Source organism: Alternaria postmessia, assembly GCF_024291825.1.
Source record: "Alternaria postmessia strain BMP 2775 chromosome Unknown scaffold_2, whole genome shotgun sequence".
In the NCBI taxonomy this organism is placed as follows: Eukaryota; Fungi; Ascomycota; class Dothideomycetes; order Pleosporales; family Pleosporaceae; genus Alternaria; species Alternaria postmessia.
The window spans coordinates 274,578-295,496 of record NW_026260075.1 but is presented as its reverse complement, the minus strand read 5'-3'; the positions used below and the strand labels follow the sequence as shown (position 1 = coordinate 295,496).

The following is a 20,919-nucleotide window of genomic DNA, read 5'->3' as shown; positions in this document are numbered from 1 at the left end:
TGAACGGGTAAACTCGCATCAGAGCTCTGTACTTTGGAAAAACACTTGCTGTACAGGGTGGCCGCGGAGCTGCTAGATAGATGCCAATTGTCCTTTACATCTTGGCCAATGGACTGTAAAGCTCTAGATGCGATGCGTATACCCTCGACTGCCTCGTCATCTTTGATCCCTCCTCGAAGAACCCATACCACGTTCAAACAGGTCAGTTCAATGGTTTTGTAAGAGTCCTTGGTTGAACCGAACAACTTTTGGCCTGACGGTGTTACCCAATGTTGCTTCAGCCTTTCCGTAGATGTCGGCTCCTCATCAGTAGACGGGCTTTGCAGTTTCTCAACTTCTTCAGGATGCTCTGTGAGTAGCACTATACCTTCCGCCCATAGGAATAGCATAGAAGACTGTACAACTCTCTTAGATCTGAGTATATTGCACAACTCTGTGTCGAATCGATGTCTCGAGTCCCGCGGAAGAAGGCTGTAGAGCCGACGACATGCTCCATTGAGCATCCGATACACTGATCGCAGTGTATCGTAGTTCGGTTGCTGGGTAGCGTGTTCGAAAACATTAAGGAAGAATGTCTGTGCTGTAGCAGGTAATGGAATCGCCTTAGGCAATGGACGAGAGAGGAGAAGCACACATAGCTCGGCGTGCTACATGAGGTTAGACAGGGTTATACCTTCAAGTTTGTATACTGACCTGCTCAAAGTCGGACTTGGATGAGCTTGCCTTCTTCAGCAAAGTATGAAGAAGTGTCTGTTGCAGGACCAGTAATTCATCTCGAAATTCTGGCGCATGACCTGAATTAACTCGTCAATTCTTATTGCGTTCCCAATCTTAGAGCGGACAGCGGTGAGCTGCTTACACAAAAGATGTAGCACACGCAACGTGTAAGCATTCAAAGGTAATGCATCGAAGACGATCCTGGCCAGCCTGTTCACGGCACATGGTGACCGGTCTTGGACACATGATCGGATAGTCGGTACGTCTGCTCCAGCCAGGAGATCGTATAGATGCTGTGGAATCTCGCGTCAGCTCAGGAATGATGGAACGCATATGCAGCGAGTCATGTGCTTGGGCTCGAGACCAGGCTAGTGGTGCGACGCGAGGACGTTGAGAAGATGAGGGGCAATGCGTACGGATAGCGAAGGGGGGTATGGACATTCGATAATCCTTGTCAGTTCGGACGTCAGCTTTGCGGTGATATCCGCCATGTCGGCTGAGTCTGTTTGAGTTCGGAGATGGGCCGGATAGTCGTTGTGGAGCGCGCTCGTTGTGCATATGGAACGCGAACGTGTTTGCTATCGCGTTCTCCCGACAACCGAACTAGGCGCCGACATCACCGACTTCCGCATTCGTGTCAATGCACGCGACCATGCAACGTCTCGCATACTGTGCTCGCACATGCACATCCATGGATGATTCGCGATTGACGTCAGCCATCTATGAATCGTACAGCCGCTGTGCGCAACACTGCTAGTCTTGCAGGCGTGGCGGGGCTTGTTCTATTCTCCGCTTACATATTGCTTCCCATTGGCGGCATTAGAATGTACGCTTCTTTGCTTTTGGCAGCTCCTTCATTGCCTCGCGCGTGATACTCAGCGCTCTGCTATGCCGCTCAAGGGGGTACTATACGGTGCTATGTTTCTAAACTATAGAGCTGGCCACCTCCAAGCTGAAGCCGTTGCCGCGGCATCTACGAACATCCCCGAGCGTTCTGTCTTCACCGGCAAGCAAAGGCCTAAAAACGCGCGTGGGGTGTAACAAACGTCCATGTGCAGCATGTTCCCCCACCCGCTCGATTGTCAGCCAGCATCTGGGCTGCACAGACAAGAGGAGTAAAGTTTAGTGAGGTAATCGTATCACGGCTGCCCAATAGACAGACCATGGCAGGTCTGCCGCATCCCTCAGCTGCTCCACAGGGCTTCCGAGCTCCGCTCTTGAGCCTCAAACGCCATGGGCATCGGGTATCGAGGTTGGCAATTGTTCCTGGCATACGCCTCTTCTGCCACTTATCTCGACCTCGAAAAGGAAGCATACAGTGCAGCAGCGCACCTCGCAGAGTTCCAGATCCACAGCTCCGGTCCTCGTCTGCAGCCGTTCGGGGCCCTAGCGAACGCCTCGTCACGCGACGGCATGCCGTTCGGAATGTCATCCAGCGTCACCTGTCGCCACGATGCATCTCGAACCAACACATTTGCTTGTCATCGCCCTGGTCTTCCCCGCAATCACCTTGCGTGTATTCAAGCCCCCTTGCAGGTGATCATGCACGACTTCATTTGCTGCGTGAGCCGAAAAATTTGATACATAAAATCGGGAATCTAGTCAGCCTCCCACGCTATCACTGGCCCATCCCACGAATTCTGGGACGTGTATTGCGACTTTACCTGTGCGTTGGCCAACGACGCTCAAAGCGATACCCGAAAGAACAATCGCGCCAACTGCGTTTAGACTGAGATATCTCTCCCCGCTCTCACTGTGCTTGCCGTCCGGCTTCTAGATCCACAAAATGCGTACGGCAGCCTTGCTACTATTCTCTCATCTCCTCTTCCCTCACCCTAGTTCGGTAAATGCGCCCTGATCGATATTTAGTGGAGGCGGGTTCGACTTTTAGTTTCATCAACCGCCCCAACAACTGATTGCATCTTCTTCTCTTCTTCGCTGTTGATTTGTCATGTTTCGCCAGCCAGCAGCGCGACTGAGGCAAATAGTCTCACCTTTGCTCAAGCGAGGAGGCGCTCGAGCACGTACCGGACGCGAGCAGACATTCAGATCCGAACATTCTCAACGGCCATTTTGGAACTCAGGAAGGGTCTTGCTGTTTTCTGCTGTCACCGGCACAACTACGTACTTCTATGGCGCCAACGATGAACCTCACAGGATTCAAATGCCATGGCTCAAGTCCTCAGGACCCCAATATGCGTCCAAACACGAGATGGAGAAGGTAGGCTCGCGAGTCGTGCAAAGGTTCGCACGCATCAGTCACTTACCTGGATGCAGGCAATTGAAGAATTAAGGACAACACTTGGAGAAGATGCGATTAGTACCGATGACGAAGATTTGCACAGACATGGATACTCGGAATGGTCGTCCATTAACATCGACCAGCTCCCAGTTGCGGTGGCTTACCCAAAATCTACGGAAGAGTGTGCCTCGATCGCCAAGGTCTGCTACAAATACAAGATACCCATGAGTATGTTTACGAGGATAGACGAAGAGATGGGTGTTGATAGCGTACAGTTCCCTATTCTGGAGGATCAAGCCTTGAGGCCAACTTCTCGGCTCCGTTTGGCGGAATGAGCATCGACTTCTCCTTCATGGACCAGATAGTGGCCTTGCACGAAGATGAGTAAGTGCAGAATTCGCTCAGCATATCAAATCTACGATACTAACGTAGCCTGTAGTATGGATGTCGTAGTTCAGCCTTCGGTACCCTGGATGAGTCTCAACGACCAGATCAAAGACTCAGGTCTGTTCTTTCCAGTTGACCCCGGTCCATCGGTACGTTCTCATGTGTTACACGACTTCGCGACCAACAAGCGGAAATCCCAAAGCGGAAATCCGAACCTATGTTAACGGACGTGGCAGGCTCGAATTGGAGGCATGGTTGGTACAAGCTGCAGGTGAGGTCGCCGACTGCTGGCGACATGGTTTCTATAGCTAACGTCACAGTGGGACTAACGCGGTGCGATACGGCACGATGAAGGATTGGGTCATCAATCTGACCGTTGTCCTCGCGGACGGCACAATCATCAAAACAAGACGCAGGCCTAGGTATGCAAGATGATTACAATTTCCGATATGAGAATGACTAAAAGTCTCTAGAAAATCGTCTGCCGGTTACAATCTTACCAACCTCTTCGTTGGCTCCGAAGGAACACTGGGCATAGTGACGGAAATCACTTTGAAACTCGCTGTAGTGCCCCAAGAAACCAGTGTCGCAGTTGTGACTTTCCCCACGATTCGAGATGCCGCAGCAGCAGCTTCCAAGGTGTTGCGCGCTGGAATACCAGTAGCTGCGATGGAAATCATGGACGACGTGCAAATGGGGGTGATCAACAAAGCCGGATCAACGACCAAGAAATGGAAAGAATTACCGACCATGTTCTTCAAGTAAGTCGTCAAGATAACCGTTTGACATGTGAAAGCATGAACTAAGAGCCGCACACAGATTCTCGGGAACCAAGGCAGGGGTATGTCAGCCCTATGCGGCCTGCATTTACCCAGAATGAAACTGACTGCATGTAGGTACAAGAGAACATTGAGCTGGTGAAGTCCATTTCGAGGAAACACAAAAGCGGAGATTTTGAGTTTGCTGTCAGCGCCGAGGAGCAGAAGACACTATGGTCGGCGCGCAAGGAGTCTTTGTGGAGCATGTTGGCGCTCCGTCGCGAAGGTGACGAGGTGTGGTCAACGGATGTCGCGGTGCCTATTTCCAGACTGCCCGACATTATCGGTGTGTTGTCACGCTAAGCTTAATATTGAAGCGGGTTTGCTGATTTGTCGACAGAAATCTCCAAGAAGGAAATGGACGACCTCGGCCTTTTCGCGAGCATCCTAGGTCACATTGGAGACGGCAACTTCCACGAAAGCATCATGTACAACAGCAAGGACCCCAAAGAGCGAGCAGCTGTGGAGAAATGCGTCCACGACATGGTCGACCGTGCGCTTGAGATGGAGGGCACATGTACCGGCGAGCACGGCATTGGGTTGGGAAAGAAAGCATCACTGGAAAAGGAGCTTGGCCTAGACACCATCAACGTGATGAGAAGCATCAAGGGCGCATTGGATCCGTACTGGCTCATGAACCCAGGAAAGATCATGGACGCTCAGGCGTAGAGTTGCATACTGACACGGCACTTTCTTCTCGTTCTGGTTCCTTGGGGAGCATCCATGGGGAGGATGTCTGACATTTTGGTGCATCTGTTAGGGCATACATAGATTTCTCAGCATCTCAATCATTGAGTACCATTCTGGTTTGGTAATGAAAAAGTACGATTTGCGGCAAAGAGATGACTGTTCAAGATAGATGACTGTTCAAGATGCTCGCGCGCATGGAGACCTCCGTGATCGGCTGGCGTCGCGTTTTCCACCCCACTCCCTGCGTCATACCTGAACTTTATGAACTCCATTGACTCAATTCCTCAACACCAACAACCACCACAATGGACGCTGAAAAGTTTACATCTCAAAGCAAGAGCTTTCCCAAGAAGAAGTGCGGTCAGTGTAGTTTCTCATTTGAGAGATTATTGACTAACTAAATTGCAGGTGTGCTCGGCGCGACTGGCTCGGTCGGCCAGCGCTTCATCCTTCTTCTGGCACTACACCCACACTTTGAACTACACGCTGTTGGAGCATCTGAGCGGTCAGCTGGCAAGAAGTACAAGGATGCCGTCAAGTGGAAGCAGGCGCTGCCTTTCTCCGAGCGCATTGGAGAATTGGTGGTGAAGAAATGCACACCTGAAGAGTTCAAGGACTGTGACATGGTCTTCTCTGGACTCGACAGCGATGTCGCCGGAGACGTCGGTAAGTAAACGCGCATGCGCTCAGAGTAAGAAAGATTTCTGACGCATTGTAGAAATGGCCTTCCTCAAGTCCGAACTGGCCGTCTTCTCCAACGCAAAGAACTACCGCCGTGATCCTCTCGTACCGCTCGTCGTTCCCACCGTGAACCTCCCACATCTCGACGTCATCAAGCACCAGAGACAACATCACAAGCTGGAGAAGGGCTTCCTTGTCTGCAACTCGAACTGCGCAGTCATCGGTCTCGTCATACCGTTCGCAGCACTACAAGCCAAGTTCGGTCCCATAGATCAAGTCTCAGTCGTCACAATGCAGGCCGTATCTGGCGCTGGCTACCCCGGCGTAAGCAGCATGGACATCATCGACAACGTCGTGCCCTTTATATCAGGCGAGGAAGACAAGCTCGAGACGGAGGCATCCAAGATCCTCGGCAGCGTCAACGACGACGTCACAGGATTCGTAGACCAGCCTATGAAGGTCTCCGCAGCATGCAACCGCGTACCAGTACTTGACGGACACACTGCATGCGTATCGCTACGCTTCCAACGCCGCCCGGCACCCAGCGCGGAGGAGGTCAAGCAGGCAATGCGCGAGTATGTGTCTGATGCGCAAAAATTGGGTTGCCCATCAGCGCCTGCAAAGGCTATTGTGGTCATGGACGAGGCGGATAGGCCGCAGCCAAGACTAGATAGAGAGACAGATCGGGGATATGCTGTTAGTGTAGGTAGGATAAGGGAGGATGAGGCGGGCATCTTTGATCTCAAGTTCGTCGCACTTAGCCACAACAGTAAGTCTGACTTGCACCTGAAGGTATCAGGGACATTGCTAACTAGTCGCAGCTGTCATTGGAGCGGCAGGATCGTCGATATTGAACGCAGAAGCGGCGGTACTGAAGGGCTATGCCTAGTGTCGATACAAAAAGATATAATTCAGACCAGGAAAAGTTCAATCGCATGTCTCCAAAAGTTGAGAAGTGCCTAACGATCAATTGCTTTTTCAACATGATGTGAGATGAGACGTCAATGATACTGTTTCGTACCACAAAAAGCTGCCATCGTGATGCAGAGGGATGCAGAGGGATGCACCGATATTGCGCTGTAGCTCAGCTAATATGATACGGCATTTTCCATTTGTTCTGGTAGACGAGTCTTTGTGAATGTTGCGCTGCGCTATATCGAAGAGAGAAGCTAAACATCTCTTTAGAGCAGAGCACTCCTTCCTACTACAGCAAGGCGTATTAAGAGCTATGTAGACATAAGAGCTGTGTAGACATAATGGAGAACCTAGAAGTCAGCAATATTATTAATTTTTACGAGTTTTGTTGTTAGATGCTAATGTACACTGTAAGGTAGGGCTCGTGTTGGTGATGCGGCAATGGCAGGCGCGCCGGACTTGGTGGCGCTAGCCTCTCGCCTAACACTAGCGTGCGTGAGCAAATATCGCACACTGGATCTTCAGATCTCAAGACAGGAATCCGACAACCTCGACGACTAACCTCACACAACAGTCAAAATGGCCCGTGGACCCGTCAAGCACCAGAAGCGCCTCAGCGCGCCCTCGCACTGGCTCCTGGACAAGCTGTCCGGTACGCGCAACTCCTGCAATCGACGCAAAATGCGACATCGCGAGATCAAAACTGACATGTTGCAGGTGCCTACGCTCCCAAGGCCTCCCCCGGTCCTCACAAGCTCCGCGACTCCCTTCCTTTGATCATCTTCCTCCGCAACCGCTTGAAGTATGCGCTCAACGCCCGCGAGGTCAACGCCATTCTCATGCAGCGTCTGGTCAAGGTCGACGGCAAGGTCCGCACCGACTCCACCTTCCCCTCCGGTTTGATGGATGTCATCTCCATTGAGAAGACTGGCGAGAACTTCCGCCTGATCTACGACACCAAGGGCCGCTTCACCGTCCACAGGATCACAGACGAGGAGGCACAATACAAGCTCGGCAAGGTCAAGCGCGTCCAGCTTGGCAAGGGCGGAATTCCCTACTTGGTTACGCACGATGCGCGAACGTAAGTTCCCGCTCTATCAGCCGTTGGACCACAGTTTGGGCTAGGTGTCTGAGGGAAACCTCTTTCACCAGGCATAAGACCAGGGTCTGGCTATGTCAGAATTGCTGCTAAAATTTTTGTGTAGAATCCGCTACCCCGACCCCGCCATCAAGGTCAACGACACCGTCAAGGTCGACCTCGCCACTGGCAAGATCACCGACTTCATCAAGTTCGACACTGGTGTCATTGTCATGGTTACCGGTGGTCGTAACATGGGTCGTGTCGGTGTCATCACTCACCGTGAGCGCCACGACGGAGGCTTCAACATTGTCCACTTGAAGGATGCCGTTGACAACGAGTTCACCACTCGTGAGTCCAACGTTATCATCATCGGAAAGGAGAAGCCATGGATCTCTCTGCCCAAGGGTAAGGGTGTCAAGCTCTCCATTGCTGAGGAGCGTGACCGCCGTAGGGCTTACGCCATCGCTCACTAAACGTGTGGCGGGCGTAGTTGTAGGTTAGCATATGAAGTACCCATGAGTTCATGACCATAGGTGCAGGACTCGGATCCTAAAATTAAGGCGTTCGTGATCACCTATGGGGAGGTTGATCGGATCTGGCGTATCTGCATTTCCATACGAATACCATGTGAGGTCTGAGAATCAAGCAAATAAACACTTCCATCTTCCCCAATAAAATGCTTTGAATGGACATGCTATATGTGGAGTCGTGCAGGCTTTATGACGGCTCGGGTCGCCTTATTACACGGTAGGGGGTTGAAGGCGAAAGACTTCAGACAAAGAGGATCTCGCGTGGAATGCGATAAGTGTGGTGATATAGGTTGGTGGCGTTTGGCTGATCCTTTTTTCCTGGGATCAGGCTGGGGTCGATAGGAGGGCGCTATGTTTGTGCACTGTTTCGAGCAGATAAGGCATTGCAATGTATAGAGCCGCAACGTCGACAAAAGCAAATTCATGCCTACGATGGGTGGTGGTGTTGATGCTCGCTGCGCTGCCTCAGAACTAGGAAGATGAGCGTCTGTGTGTTTCAGGCGTTTGGCAGCCTCGTCTGAACGACAAGGACACAAGAGGCTGGCGTTGTGTGTACCTGGAAGATGACAGTGGGGCGTGCGACTAGCGAAATGAGACGATAGATATCCTTGTCATAATACTCGGGAGAGCAGCGTGGACGCGTGTGGGACTCCGACTGAGGCTCCGAAGACAAGCAGAGTCGCAGGGTAAGACACGGTTGCTGCGCGGGCCAGGGGCGTGACACGATGGCCTGGTCGTGGTGAAAGAAAAATAGCGCCGTCGAGCGATTCCTCCAACAAGCATACATCCACTGCGAGACTTGGTCGACGTCTGCTGCAACAAGGTGTCAATGGCTCGATAGTGTGCCGCCTTGCTACCAAGTTTATTGCAGCGACTAGCCTGGCATAGCTCCAACGTTCGCTCCGTCGCGCAATTCACGTCCGCCATTGGCTGCGCGTCCGCTCGTTACTTGCGCTGCTGCAGCACCGTCTGTCGCTCCTGCCTCCAGCTCCGCCCACCACCTGCCCCCTCGAGCCCACCACGCTTCCCCGCAACCCCCAAACAGCCCAGCGAAGGCCAACGCGGACCAGCTGTGTGCCGTATCGCGGCCTCTGCCACTGTCGCATACACGCTTCGAGGTACCAATGACACAGCAGGCATAACCTGTGTAACCTCACTCGTCGCTCGTTTCACGTCGGGAGAAAGAGTCGCGCCCCAGGCACGTTTACGACTGCGCCCACTGCCACGCCACGAGCCGGCAGACCGTCTGCTCCTTCACACTCTGGTTCTCCAACACCACGCCGTCGCATCTCGAGAGCCGGTCTCTGGCGAGCCGGAATTCCACGCCCTAGACTCTGCTATCCTTCGCCGTCATGTTGCGCCCTGCGACCCCCTTGTCCATACTATTCTTCGTCGCATTCGTGCTGCTGCTGCTCTCGACGCTGTCGACGCCCCTCATCAAGAGCATTCCCCTCGCTACCTATCGCGGTGTTCACTTTGGAGTCCTCGGCTACTGCGAGAATGGCGACCAAGGCTGCAAAGGGCCCATGATCGGGTACAACACAGGTATGGCTTTATATATATATATATCGTATATATGCGACCAAGACGCTGACAGTTGGAAACAGAGAAGCTATTTGCAGGCGAAGACAGCTCCGACTTCTCCCTCCCATCCGCCCAGCGCCATGCGCTTTCTTCCATCCTCATCGTGCACCCCGTCGCAGCTCTCATGACGCTGATATGCTTCGGTCTCTCTGTTGCTGCCCACTTTCACTCGCCCGCCCATTCGCCGCGCTACCTCCTCGCCCTGCTCATATTCACGTTTCCGACTCTTCTGGTCTCACTGCTCGCTTTCCTCGTTGATATCTTGCTATTCGTTCCGCACGTAGGATGGGGAGGATGGATTGTGCTAGGTGCTACCATCATTATCGTCGCAAGCGGAATCGTCACCTGTGCGATGAGGCGCACACTGGTCAGCCGCAAGGCGCGTAAGAGGCGCATCGCCGAGAACGACGACATGAACGGCCAAACCTACTACGCGAACCGCAACAATGCAACCGTCACTACCGAGTTTCCCAAGGCCGAATCACCGCCTCCTCTTTCTGGTGAGACAATGACTGGCGGCATGGCAGGCGGCAATGCGGCCTACTTTGATTCCTCCAAGCCATCGCCCAACGACGACATGCAGCCTCTGAACCAGCGCAACCCTTCGCTCAAGACGGTTAGCAGTGGAGGAGATCGCTCTGAGAACATGAACCCACCAAATCGTGGCCCCTCTGGTCGTCGACAGCCAATGGACCAGTACGGCAACCCTGTTCCACCCATGCCAAACGACGGATTCGCCATGATGAACGGTGCTCCGCGCGGAAGAGGAGGTCCAATGAGGGGTCGTGGAGGTCCACCAAGAGGCGGGCAGTATGGTGGCCCAAGGGGAGGAGGCTACGGTCCAAGAGGAGGCATGCGAGGACCTCCACCACCAGGATGGAACGGTGGCGGACGAGGTGGACGACCTCCGAATGGACCTCCGATGCAAGGTCAGCCGCCAATGGGTCGCGGAGCGCCTCCTCCAGGATACAACAACAACAACAACAACAACAACAACAACAACAACAACAACAACTTTTACAACCAAGGACCACCACCCCGTGAGCAATCACCATATGGCAGAGCACCTCCGCCTGGTCAGGGACCACCACTGCCAATTGGCCAAGCCATTGAGATGGACAACCGTACAGGAACGCCTCCAACAAACTATGGATTGAGGGAAAGTGACGGCGACGTTGCAGGCATGCTCGCTCTTCAACAGGGTGGCTTCCCTGCTGGTGCACCCCAGAGGCGGCCATCTGATGGGGTCATGAGCCCAACCAGCGAATATTCCACCGAGTGAGTACTACGTATCTTCGAGTTCAGTGTATTTTGTTAACGTTCAACAGTGAATCCGCATTACGGCCACAACCCCTACAACAACAACAGCCGCCTATGCCACAGCAACAGCAGCAATACATGCCAGTGCGAGCAGGATGGAATCAACAACAGATTCCATCAGATCAAACAGTCAACACTTTGAACAGCAGTAGCCGTGGCCTATCACCAATTCAAGACTCACCTGTTGAAATGCCTGCTCAGCTATCCCAGTTCGGTAGGCCCAACAGGCCAGAACGCAGTTCCGACTACTATGAAGATGTGGATCCCAGGTTCGCAGAGCCCGCACAAGCTCAAGCACCTCCACCACTACCGAGCTCTCTCATGCCCGGTGGTTTCGCTCCACCCAACCCCAACTTCCTCTCAACAACAAACTCCAGCGACACCAATCTCCCACGCAACAGTTCCTACGACGACCTTCCAGAAGGCGCGCGCTCACCCGCCGCGAGTGAAGCCTCACACTTCACCTCCGTCTCACAACGTCCTGTCAACCCCAACTGGCGACCCGAGATGGGTGCTGCAGCTGGTCAATTTGCGCCCTTCCCAGGCCCACGTAGACCCATGCGACAGGAAGACGTCATCCTTGAAGCCAACGCTGCTAACCCCGACTTTATGATTCCTGGTGCGGGTCGCGGTCGCGGTCGAGGACGTGGGGGCCCTGTTGGTGGCAGAGGAAGAGGCGGTGGAGGCATGATACCTCCTGCTACTATGATGGGACCAGGACCTGGACTGTCGAATCAATCGAGATATCCAGGTGCTAATGCCATGTAGGGATGGCATCTGAGTCTCCTACGGTAAAGGGATACCTTTTGTTCCTTGACCTCTTTTCTCTTCTTTTCTCTCTCACTCTTCTGAGGTTTTCTCTTCCAAGGTGTACAAAACTTTCCGTTTGCATCTGCACACTTGAGCATACCTTAATTTCTAGTCCAGCAGCGAGCTGTTCACCCTGGCCGCTGCCACACAATTTTTTTCTTTTTCTACTTCTTCCGCTGGACCGGATCGAAGGGAGATGAAGATATCTCTACTCCGCCAGTCCTGAGCTTCAACGTCCTCATGGTAGCGGATACCCCAGCCGACTTTGTCGACTTTTGTTTGCATTTTGTTGTTCTTGGTTCCCTTTCACGAATACACATGAGCGCTCTTCATCCTCTTCCGCTTCTGCTTTTCTTGTTTTCTCATTGCGAAAGGGTCAGGTAAACGATTAGCCCTGGGGATATGGGCGGACTTTTGCACTTTTAACAACGAACTCCCGAATGAGGGGACGCGGAAACTGTTTTGGGGGAATGGACTGTACATAAGCTTCTGATGGAGAACTTGGGTGGATGACTATTGGTAGGGGTTGCTTGGATGCGTGAGTGGATGGTAGGAAGATAAGATAGTGAATAACCAATGTTAAAACTTTTACACAAATGAGGCAGCAATGGCATCACTCGAGCAGCGTGTGTTGTCTTTGGTGATACATGACTATAGCAGTCTTGTTGTGAACCACAGAGTGTGCTAACAGGCCGAATCCAGTCGTATCCTCTGTCTCACGTTCGTATGCCGTCGTCACCCATACACGTACACAGATTCGTACTGTCAAGTGATGATGGGGCCGTAGACGAACCACGTGATTCATCTTGACATCGGAAAGCGCCCCTATATGCCGGACATAAATATCCATCGCATGTCGTGCAGTAGTAGCATTCTAGGCTTATCGCTCCCAGCAACCGTCTCGGAATACATTCCGGATACTATCGTTCGTTTGTTGAGCTGCGTGGCTGAAGATAATACTGCCGTTCAACCTCCCGGCGTTGTGAAGAATTTTCCGTCGGATGCGATCAGCTGCGGACGGGCCATCATTGCGTGCATCTCCGGGTGAATTAGTGTTCTAGCGCAGCACTTCCCCAGACGAGGACTCACGATGTCAAGCTTGGCATTACACATCGCGCACTTTGGAATGCACCGTCCCCAGATTTCTACCCCAGGATTTCTGCAACGATGCTTTTGTCACCCTTACCGCCATCGTATCGAGTTTGCGGGGTATCAACTACTCGGTAGTCGTGGCTGCCGAACTCTATAGAAGCTCGCGACGTGCCTCGTCACGAAGCCACTAGCGATATGCAATTGCTTAACAAGAGCCCGGTAGCCTGGCGCCGAGCAAGGGAAGAACTCGACAAGCAGTGCAGTAGCGCAGTTGGCAACTGCCGATCAAGCAGAGCCTCCTTGGAAAAGATAACGGTCCCTACACCTTCGTGTGCTACACCTTGATTACGAGGGCATGAGGCAGCTTGTGTGATAGGTCCCTTCGTTACGAGGCGGTCACAAAGGCGGTTCTTCCTTCAGAGTCATACCGATGTGTGCATGCACTGATACGGATAGGCCTGGACGCTGCCTTGGTTGACGCTCCGACATCGTCATGGGGCATGCGCGCAGACGTGGCTTTATCTTGGGTTGAGGTATCGTGAAGCAAGATGATGCCGCCAGTGGAGCCAAGCGCCAGCGCTAACCACACACAGTTATCAATTCCACTTCTTTCATCCCACTTCTGGTTCATTGTGGGGTAGCCGTTGATCAGGCTTATCTCCAGACTCTCAACATGCTCATGATGCTTTTTCAGCCATAATCTCCTTCACGAGCCCGCTGTGGATGATAATTCCAGGCGATGCGGATAAACTATCCATCGCATGTCCAACTTTTCCGCTCTGCGGGCGTCCTCCCATAGAGGGGTTTAAAAGCGGAAAACGTCAGTGCGAATCCAAGTGGCTGGCCAATCAGCCTCACTCCGATGCATGATACGGATGCATCGGGGAAAGCTAGACTGCTGAAAGGCCGAAGCTCGGCATCTAGGCTTGGACTCCCTGCATTAACCACACCAGCGACACCTTTTTATCAGCTGCTATCTTGGCCCACCCCAGTCTAATGATAGGCGAAGGGAACCATCGGGTCTGTCACTGCGCCGTCACGCGCATTTGAAGGGTCGTTTCCGCGTTGTCTGGATCCGCATCTTAAGTCCTGTTACTTCACACCGGGAATCTCACCCCATTGTCGTTCGACATTCCCAGACCTCCTCCCCTCACCAAGTCTACCTACATTCTCAACATGCCCACATTGGCTCAAGACAAGGTTCTGGCGAGAGATCTGAAGGCTAAGAAGACCAAGTCCAGGAACGGATGTGGTCGATGCAAGCTCAAGAGGGTAAGAATCCTACGTCTTTGCCTACCGTGTTGGCCACTTGCTAACAATAGTAAAGCTCAAGTGTGACGAGACCGCTCCCGGTTGCTTGCAGTGCAAGAAGAGGAACGTCGCATGCCCTGGCTACGAGAAGACTCTGAAGTGGTCGACAAAGTACGAAGTCTTCAACCCTGCCCAGTCCAAGTCCACCTCTCCTAGGCCTAGATCGACACCTGACGCCACCTCTGCTGTCCCTACGGCTGCCAAATCTCCCCTTCCCCAAAACGTCGCCAGCGGCATAGAGGCTGCGTTGGCTGCCGTACTCCCTGCAGGCAGGAAAAACATCACCCCTACACAGCAACTCTCAACAACACAGACTTCATCAGCAATTCCATCCCCACCGAGCTTCGAGGAACCAGCCTCAATACACGAGTCTTCTACCGAGGATGGTGACTCTCCCCGCGAGTACGAGCCCTTCCCCATGGAGGATGTCAACAACATGGATCCTATCATGCTTGACGGATTCGCCGATGCTATGCAAATGCCCAACGAAGACTTCAACTTCGACCCATTTGAGACCATCGACTTCGACTCTGGATCACTGGAGGACCTTACCTTTGACATGCAAGACCTTTCACAGAAGCAAGACATGACTTCCTCGTCATTACCTACAATGGAACGAGACTCAACACGGGAATCCAGCCCCAGACTCTCGCGCTCATTGCTTCTCGACTTGTATCGTCTTCCAAGTCCTTCTCCAGACCCATCCTCACCGGATGATGTAGAGTCGCTGCTCGTCCAGCATTACTTCAAGGACGTTTGTGGTGTATTTTCTTCTTTTGATTCTGTTCTTAATCCTTTCCGGACTACCATTGGCCGCATCTACAAGGAGTGTCCTTCCATCAACTATGCGATCCAATCCATGGCTGCCGCGCACCTGGCTAACACCTTCCCCAACATGGCGGCTACAGGCCTTGAGCTACAGCGTAAGGCTCGTGAGGCATTGGAAGCAGAGCTCCCGCTTGCACAAAGGGACCACAAAAGCACGACCAAAACTTTCTTGAGCATCATGCTGCTGGGTCTCACTACATCATGGCACGACAGCAACGCACTTGGACTAGAGTACCTGTCTCTCGCAAGGGATCTGATTCTACCTAAGCTCTTCAGCCGGTCAGGAGGAATCGAGTTCGAGCGTGAAGCACAGTTCTTCGAGGAATCCTTGATCCACTGGGAGATGCTCATGGGCTTCGTAACAGAAGACGCAATGAGCTTCTCTCCCAAGTCAGGACTGCGACCTAGCATCACCTCCAAGAAGACTACTCCTGCTGCACGCGGACCACAAGGCAAGATTGTTCCTCATCCTTGGACAGGCATCGCACCTATGATTCACTTCCTGTTCGCTGAGGTCGGTCGCCTGGTTCGTAAGGAGCGCTCAATGGATCGGGAATCCTCCATGGACCTCCGTCGACGACAGGAAAACCTTCAGAACGCCGCATCGCTCGAAGAAGACCTCTTAGCTGTCGACTATCCATCGGTTGACCAGGTCATTGACACGGGTGATGAACGTACTCCCAAGGAACACTTCGTTACCATTGCTGAAGCGTATCGTCTTGCTGGCTTGTTGGAGATCTACCGCGTCTTCCCTTCCATTCTTCGCAAGCGTTTGGGATCAGACAAGCCTAAGGGCTCCGACAACATGAACCTTGACTTCCCAGCCCCACGATTTGAGACAGTCTACGAGGATACCGACATGAAGTTATGGCTCAACTCTCTTGCGATGCACATCATCGGCTCGCTTCAGTCTCTGCCCTCTTCGTCTGGTACATTCTGTATTCAGCCTCTTCTGCTCGTCGTTGCTGCCTCTGAGCTGAAGTTCGTCTCATCGATTGACTTCTTCGATGTCCAGGCCAATGACTCAGAGATTGTTGGTGCTCGCGAGTTCGTCATTAGGCGCATGCAAGAGTTCGCCCTTAGACTACCTAACAAGCCCCTTCGCAAGATGATTCAGCTTATCAAGGAGACATGGCGCCAGTCCGATGAGGGCCATGATGCCTTCTGGATCGACGTCATGAACGAGAAGGGTTACCACACCATCATGTGAGCCTGACTCTGTCGACCTCTACCAGTTCAGCGAGCGGGATCCGGCGGCTCCCCTCAACCAAAACTTTGTCCTTTCTACGATACACTTACGACGTCACATTAGCGCTTTTCCTGGATACGGCATTTCTCTACGGCGTTCGACATCCTGTTCCTGTTTTCTTTTACGCGCGCCATTCCCGGAGACCAATCTTGTGGTCTTCACCTGTACGACTGTACCCACAGTTCCTCGATACGAACTCTAATGTACGGCTTCCACCTATACCTCTCGGTTCTCAAACATCCTGGTGATGTGAATGCGGACTCCTGGCCTACTGCGACAACGCCCTAATACGACTACGATACCCCCGCGCGATACCCTAGCAACCTTACCATTGCCAACTGCGATAAAACAAACCCTTAATACTGGTACCCATCTGGAATGCTATGCCAGCAACCTTCTTCCCTTCTGCGACTATCCCATTACGATACCATCAGCTGCGAATCAGCCCGCTGCGAATCAGCCCACTGCGATGACCTGTTACGATGACTTGTAACGATAATACATGGACCCATACCAGGACTCTGTTCCGCATAATGACATCTATCGAGATGCCCATAGCGACAACCCGAGCGACCTGACTCTTTCCAAGCGACACACCTTCCTACTACCAAGCAACAACTAATTCCTCTTTCCACCCTTGCGATACCCCACTGTTTGTATATTAGTAGTAGTTCTCTTTCTGGTAGGTATGACTAGATGCTTCCATGTGTTTCCCGATCGCGACACTTCGTCCATTGCGGCCGTGCGTCCTTGCGCCCACCTACCTGGTTCGACCGTTTGCGCCCTGCCACGATTGGATCGATGCATCGTCCGGGTGACCTGTATGTAGATTGTTTGCTATAGCGGTTCTGCTCTTTCTTTACGATACCCAATCTCTTTACTGGTTTGCGGACCGGGTTTACTGTCCTTTTTATCGCAACATCTTGTCGCACGCTTTGCCGTGCAATGTCATTGTATCAAACATTATTACACGAAGGAGGTGGGTGTTCGGATGCACGAAAAGAGGAAGGAGGATTGGTGGATGAAGGATGTTACGATGCTGTCGCACAGGCACCGGCGCGTGTCTCCCAAGGCAAAACTTGGGGTGCGGGGCATCCTTGAGAAGCGATGGAAGAAAGCTTGCTGAGGTTTCTCCGCAGATGTCATGGCGGGTGAAACCCCATGACATGCAACGGTCAGAAAAGGCCCAGTTATTTGTCTGGACGTGTAGTACGGTGTCACTTTACATCACGCTGTCGCATCGCTGGAACATGCATGCATAGTAAACATGTACAAGTTGAAAGTGCAACATAATACATTCATTTAAAGCCGTGATGTAGGTAATACTACATCACAGGCCTGTTTGCCTCATCATCACTATCATCATCATATGCAATGAACTCCCTCCTTCCGCTCGACGCCTGCGTGACAAAGTATCGTGTTGTCTCGTATGCTCGGAGCTTCTTTTCTGCGCCCGGGCTGCACACCAAGTCTGCTTGCTGGGGACCAGTAGGAATGGCTAGGAGACGCTTTTCCGCCCCCGATAAGCGCAACCTGCTGTGTTTCTGGCATGTTGGCTCAGGAGTGTTCTTGTTTTCCATCCTGAAAATGCAGTTAGTACGTGATACAGTTCAATCAGTTGAAGATGGGTGGAGTCTTACCATCGCTTGCCCAAATGCACACCCTCAGCAACACAAGCCAATACCGCTGACACAACAATAATCTGAAGCGCCCATAGCCCCACAAACGAGCTGTGGAACTCGGTCGGCGATGATCGAACTTCTTGATAACATAGTATCCTCCCTTGTGGCCGCGACGATGTCGATTGTGCTTCATCATCTTCCGCCATTTCCGGATTGCTCATCAACACAGACGTTGGTAATGGCTTCTGAGCATCCTTGACTGCTCCCCGCATATACGAGTTGTAGATCTCGGGTTCAGTGTGCTGCAACTTCTCCAGTTTGGATCCTAGGCTTGCGCATACATTTATTGCGGCCACGGGACTTGGTAGGGTATTTGCGGGCGACCAGTGCGCAGCCGAGGGTGTGTATGCAGCTGATGCAGGAGCCGGTGATGATGGGATATCATTGACGATCTCGCATCGGCAATGTGTTTGTGTAGGCGCCGCAAGTGTTGTTGATATGATAAGGGTCGCGATAAGCGATGTAGAGAGTTTGGCAAACATGTTTGCTGTAGTGATTGGACTTTTCTCGTAGCGATTGAGAAAGTCGATTGTATATTTAGTATTCCCTTGCGCTGGAAAAGCCACGCGGTGTGACGTTTATACCAAGATGAGGGGAAGGGGCGCAGCAGTTGTGGTTTTCTTGTATCTGTTCGGACCGTTAATGCTGTTGTCTCGGGGGTACTTGCGCTTGGTGGCTAAGATTACATACCAGAACCAAGGACTGGGCCTTGAGCGCAATGTAAGCGGGTTGCTCGATGATAAGCCGTATGATTACCACGCTTAGGTTGGTCGTTATCTGGAGGCCTGGTGTATTGAGCCGATGCAGATTAGGCAGTAGTTGGGTAGGGGAGTGCGGTGTTGCTGTTGTTGTTGGTGGTTATGAAAGGGTGCTGATGATATGCACTTGCAACAACTACAAGCAGTATACACGAATTAGATTACTTCGAATCACTCGAAAGAGACGACAGGCAAAAATCTGAATGCGCGCAGCAGAGGCCCAGTCTATATGCAAATTCCTATCATCACCCCATTCTGCTTCAGCGCAGCTGTTGTATCAGCTACGCCCACACCACGACCGGCCGTTTCGCACAGTAGCATCTCGCCGGGGGTCTAAGCGGGAGGCAGACCAGGTTCTAGGTCAGCGACCGCCCAGGGTCCCGCGCTGCGCTGCGCCTTTCTGCTGTAGCTTTAGCCGAGATGAGCACTGGTTTGAGCAGTATACGAACGGCGGCTTTGTCTGTAAAGAGGTTGGGATGAAATATTTGGTGACTTGGTAGTCTTCATTGGAAGGTTTAGCTTAGATTGCAAGGTCATTGGTGCACTGGAGGCGCAGCTGCACGGCTGGGAATGAGTTGGAGCTAGCGGAGTCCCCGCAGATCTCTAGCATCATTACTACGGCTTGGATAGATGGATGATGCTGGTGATGTTCACCTCATTAGCTAATCCACATTTTCTGCCCGATGACGAACTTGCTCGTTTTTCGCTGCTCTTGCAAGTTTTGTTCTCCTTCTCATAGAGCGGACCTCACTCCGCTCGCTTCGCCTCGCACCACCTCACAAACAAGGGGGCTCCACTCGCTATCACGGACTGCGAAACGTTACTCTCGCACACGGACGTCTGCATACGGTACCAACCCTTTTCTAGCTCTAGCACGCCTATTTTTCCTTCTCCCGCGTGCGTCTTCCCGAGTCGTACCTGAGGCTAGAACGAAGGCAAACATCCTCGGTCCTTCCCCACAGCACCTGCTATTAATACTCTTTTCTTTTTTCATTGCCCAGCGGAGTCGTGCGATATCTCGTATAGCCTACCGTTCTTTTTGAGCCTTGGTGTTGAAAGCGCGAACGCTCTGGAGGGCTCTGGACCAAACTGTTGCGCGAGTGATACGAACACCGAGTTACCTCGTGGTGTTGTTGTGTATCGCCGGCATAGCTTTTTCTCAGAATTCAAGTCTCACCTGTCACGTCAGATGTCGAACACGGCGTCTTCTCCGCGCACCACTATTTAAGCGTACAGAAATTTTCGCGGGACCGCGAGCGGAAGGCCAAACAGTTGGAGTCGTGGATTACCTTTTCCTCGCGAAACGCATGGCTTGAGCTTCCGAAACGGATCTTCATGGCTAAGAAATGCCGCGGAAAGCTTGTGGTTGATAGAGGTCAGGATTGAGGCATGTGGTGTTTCATCTTGGTGGGGTTGTATACCGGTTAGCAGCATGCGCGGTTGATATCATATCGCAAAATGGCACGATACCTATATCTTGGGCGAGGGCCGCGGTAGATATCGATTATGAAAGTGGAAGTAGTGGATGTTTTGAGTATGTCGGCAATGGAATCATTGTCTTTGTGAAACGTAGCGTAATATTGGAACCCCATACCAGCAGCCGTTGCTCAAAGACGGTAGGGTGCCTTGTGATAAGGTATCTCGAGTCCTTTACGCTCGCTGCCACTCCAGAATCGGATCCACGGGTCACTTTCTTCGTAACTGACATTCCATGGTGCTACTACATTGCAGTATTGCTTCTCAAGTCCTTCTTCGAGCTCATCCCAAATGGTTACACAGCCTGGATCCACCTTCAATACCTCCTCTCCCATAGAATCTATATGTTTCTGGCGTTCGCACTGCCCCAGAATTATCCGCTCTAACCTTCTGGTAGGAATGTCCTTCCACTCGCCCGTCCCTATACTTCCATTCTGCCTCTCAACACCTCGATCCTTCTGTCTGTCAGATTTTGTGGCCGAAAGCTCGACGTGATGTGCTCTTCCATCGTGACATTCTTTCGGGAGCGCCATCCTTGTAATATTGCTCTTCTCTTCCTTGAACCATACCATACTGCAGAATCAACATCAATTCTTTCCTGAGACAGGGTCCGGGCTTGGTGGTAGGTACACTGTTGATTCGGAGAGAGCTAACCGCTATGTTATATTGACTGACGGCTCGATTGGACCTTCTGAGAATCTTCCCCAGAGATGCGGTTGTGGTGTAAATTCGGTCAGCAATTCTTGGC

The 20,919-nt window shown here is 52.2% G+C and overlaps 6 protein-coding genes across 6 annotated transcripts; 5 read left to right on the top strand and 1 right to left on the bottom strand.

The window, feature by feature from the left end:
* Nucleotides 1–2,668: 2,668 nt before the first annotated feature.
* Nucleotides 2,669–4,833, top strand: J4E82_000522 (uncharacterized protein; the record flags this gene model as incomplete). Its single annotated transcript, XM_051726843.1, has 10 exons — nucleotides 2,669–2,938; nucleotides 2,995–3,187; nucleotides 3,235–3,343; nucleotides 3,399–3,495; nucleotides 3,583–3,617; nucleotides 3,667–3,768; nucleotides 3,820–4,107; nucleotides 4,166–4,187; nucleotides 4,243–4,450; nucleotides 4,505–4,833. The coding sequence occupies 10 exons, from the start codon at nucleotides 2,669–2,671 to the stop codon at nucleotides 4,831–4,833; spliced, it is 1,653 nt and encodes a 550-aa protein (XP_051593268.1).
* Nucleotides 4,834–5,159: 326 nt separating this feature from the next.
* Nucleotides 5,160–6,424, top strand: J4E82_000521 (uncharacterized protein; the record flags this gene model as incomplete). The annotated part of the gene is made up of 4 exons (XM_051726842.1): nucleotides 5,160–5,214; nucleotides 5,263–5,520; nucleotides 5,573–6,304; nucleotides 6,357–6,424. The coding sequence occupies 4 exons, from the start codon at nucleotides 5,160–5,162 to the stop codon at nucleotides 6,422–6,424; spliced, it is 1,113 nt and encodes a 370-aa protein (XP_051593267.1).
* A 605-nt stretch (nucleotides 6,425–7,029) lies between these two features.
* RPS4 (40S ribosomal protein S4) lies at nucleotides 7,030–8,004 on the top strand (the record flags this gene model as incomplete). The annotated part of the gene is made up of 3 exons (XM_051726841.1): nucleotides 7,030–7,102; nucleotides 7,168–7,531; nucleotides 7,656–8,004. 3 exons carry the CDS (start codon nucleotides 7,030–7,032, stop codon nucleotides 8,002–8,004), a joined length of 786 nt encoding a protein of 261 aa, XP_051593266.1.
* A 1,409-nt stretch (nucleotides 8,005–9,413) lies between these two features.
* On the top strand, nucleotides 9,414–11,733 carry J4E82_000519 (uncharacterized protein; the record flags this gene model as incomplete). Its single annotated transcript, XM_051726840.1, has 3 exons — nucleotides 9,414–9,606; nucleotides 9,669–10,923; nucleotides 10,974–11,733. 3 exons carry the CDS (start codon nucleotides 9,414–9,416, stop codon nucleotides 11,731–11,733), a joined length of 2,208 nt encoding a protein of 735 aa, XP_051593265.1.
* A 2,310-nt stretch (nucleotides 11,734–14,043) lies between these two features.
* Nucleotides 14,044–16,216, top strand: J4E82_000518 (uncharacterized protein; the record flags this gene model as incomplete). Its single annotated transcript, XM_051726839.1, has 2 exons — nucleotides 14,044–14,139; nucleotides 14,195–16,216. The coding sequence occupies 2 exons, from the start codon at nucleotides 14,044–14,046 to the stop codon at nucleotides 16,214–16,216; spliced, it is 2,118 nt and encodes a 705-aa protein (XP_051593264.1).
* Nucleotides 16,217–17,580: 1,364 nt separating this feature from the next.
* J4E82_000517 (uncharacterized protein) lies at nucleotides 17,581–18,419 on the bottom strand (the record flags this gene model as incomplete). The annotated part of the gene is made up of 2 exons (XM_051726838.1): nucleotides 17,581–17,836; nucleotides 17,896–18,419. The coding sequence occupies 2 exons, from the start codon at nucleotides 18,417–18,419 to the stop codon at nucleotides 17,581–17,583; spliced, it is 780 nt and encodes a 259-aa protein (XP_051593263.1).
* Nucleotides 18,420–20,919: the final 2,500 nt, after the last annotated feature.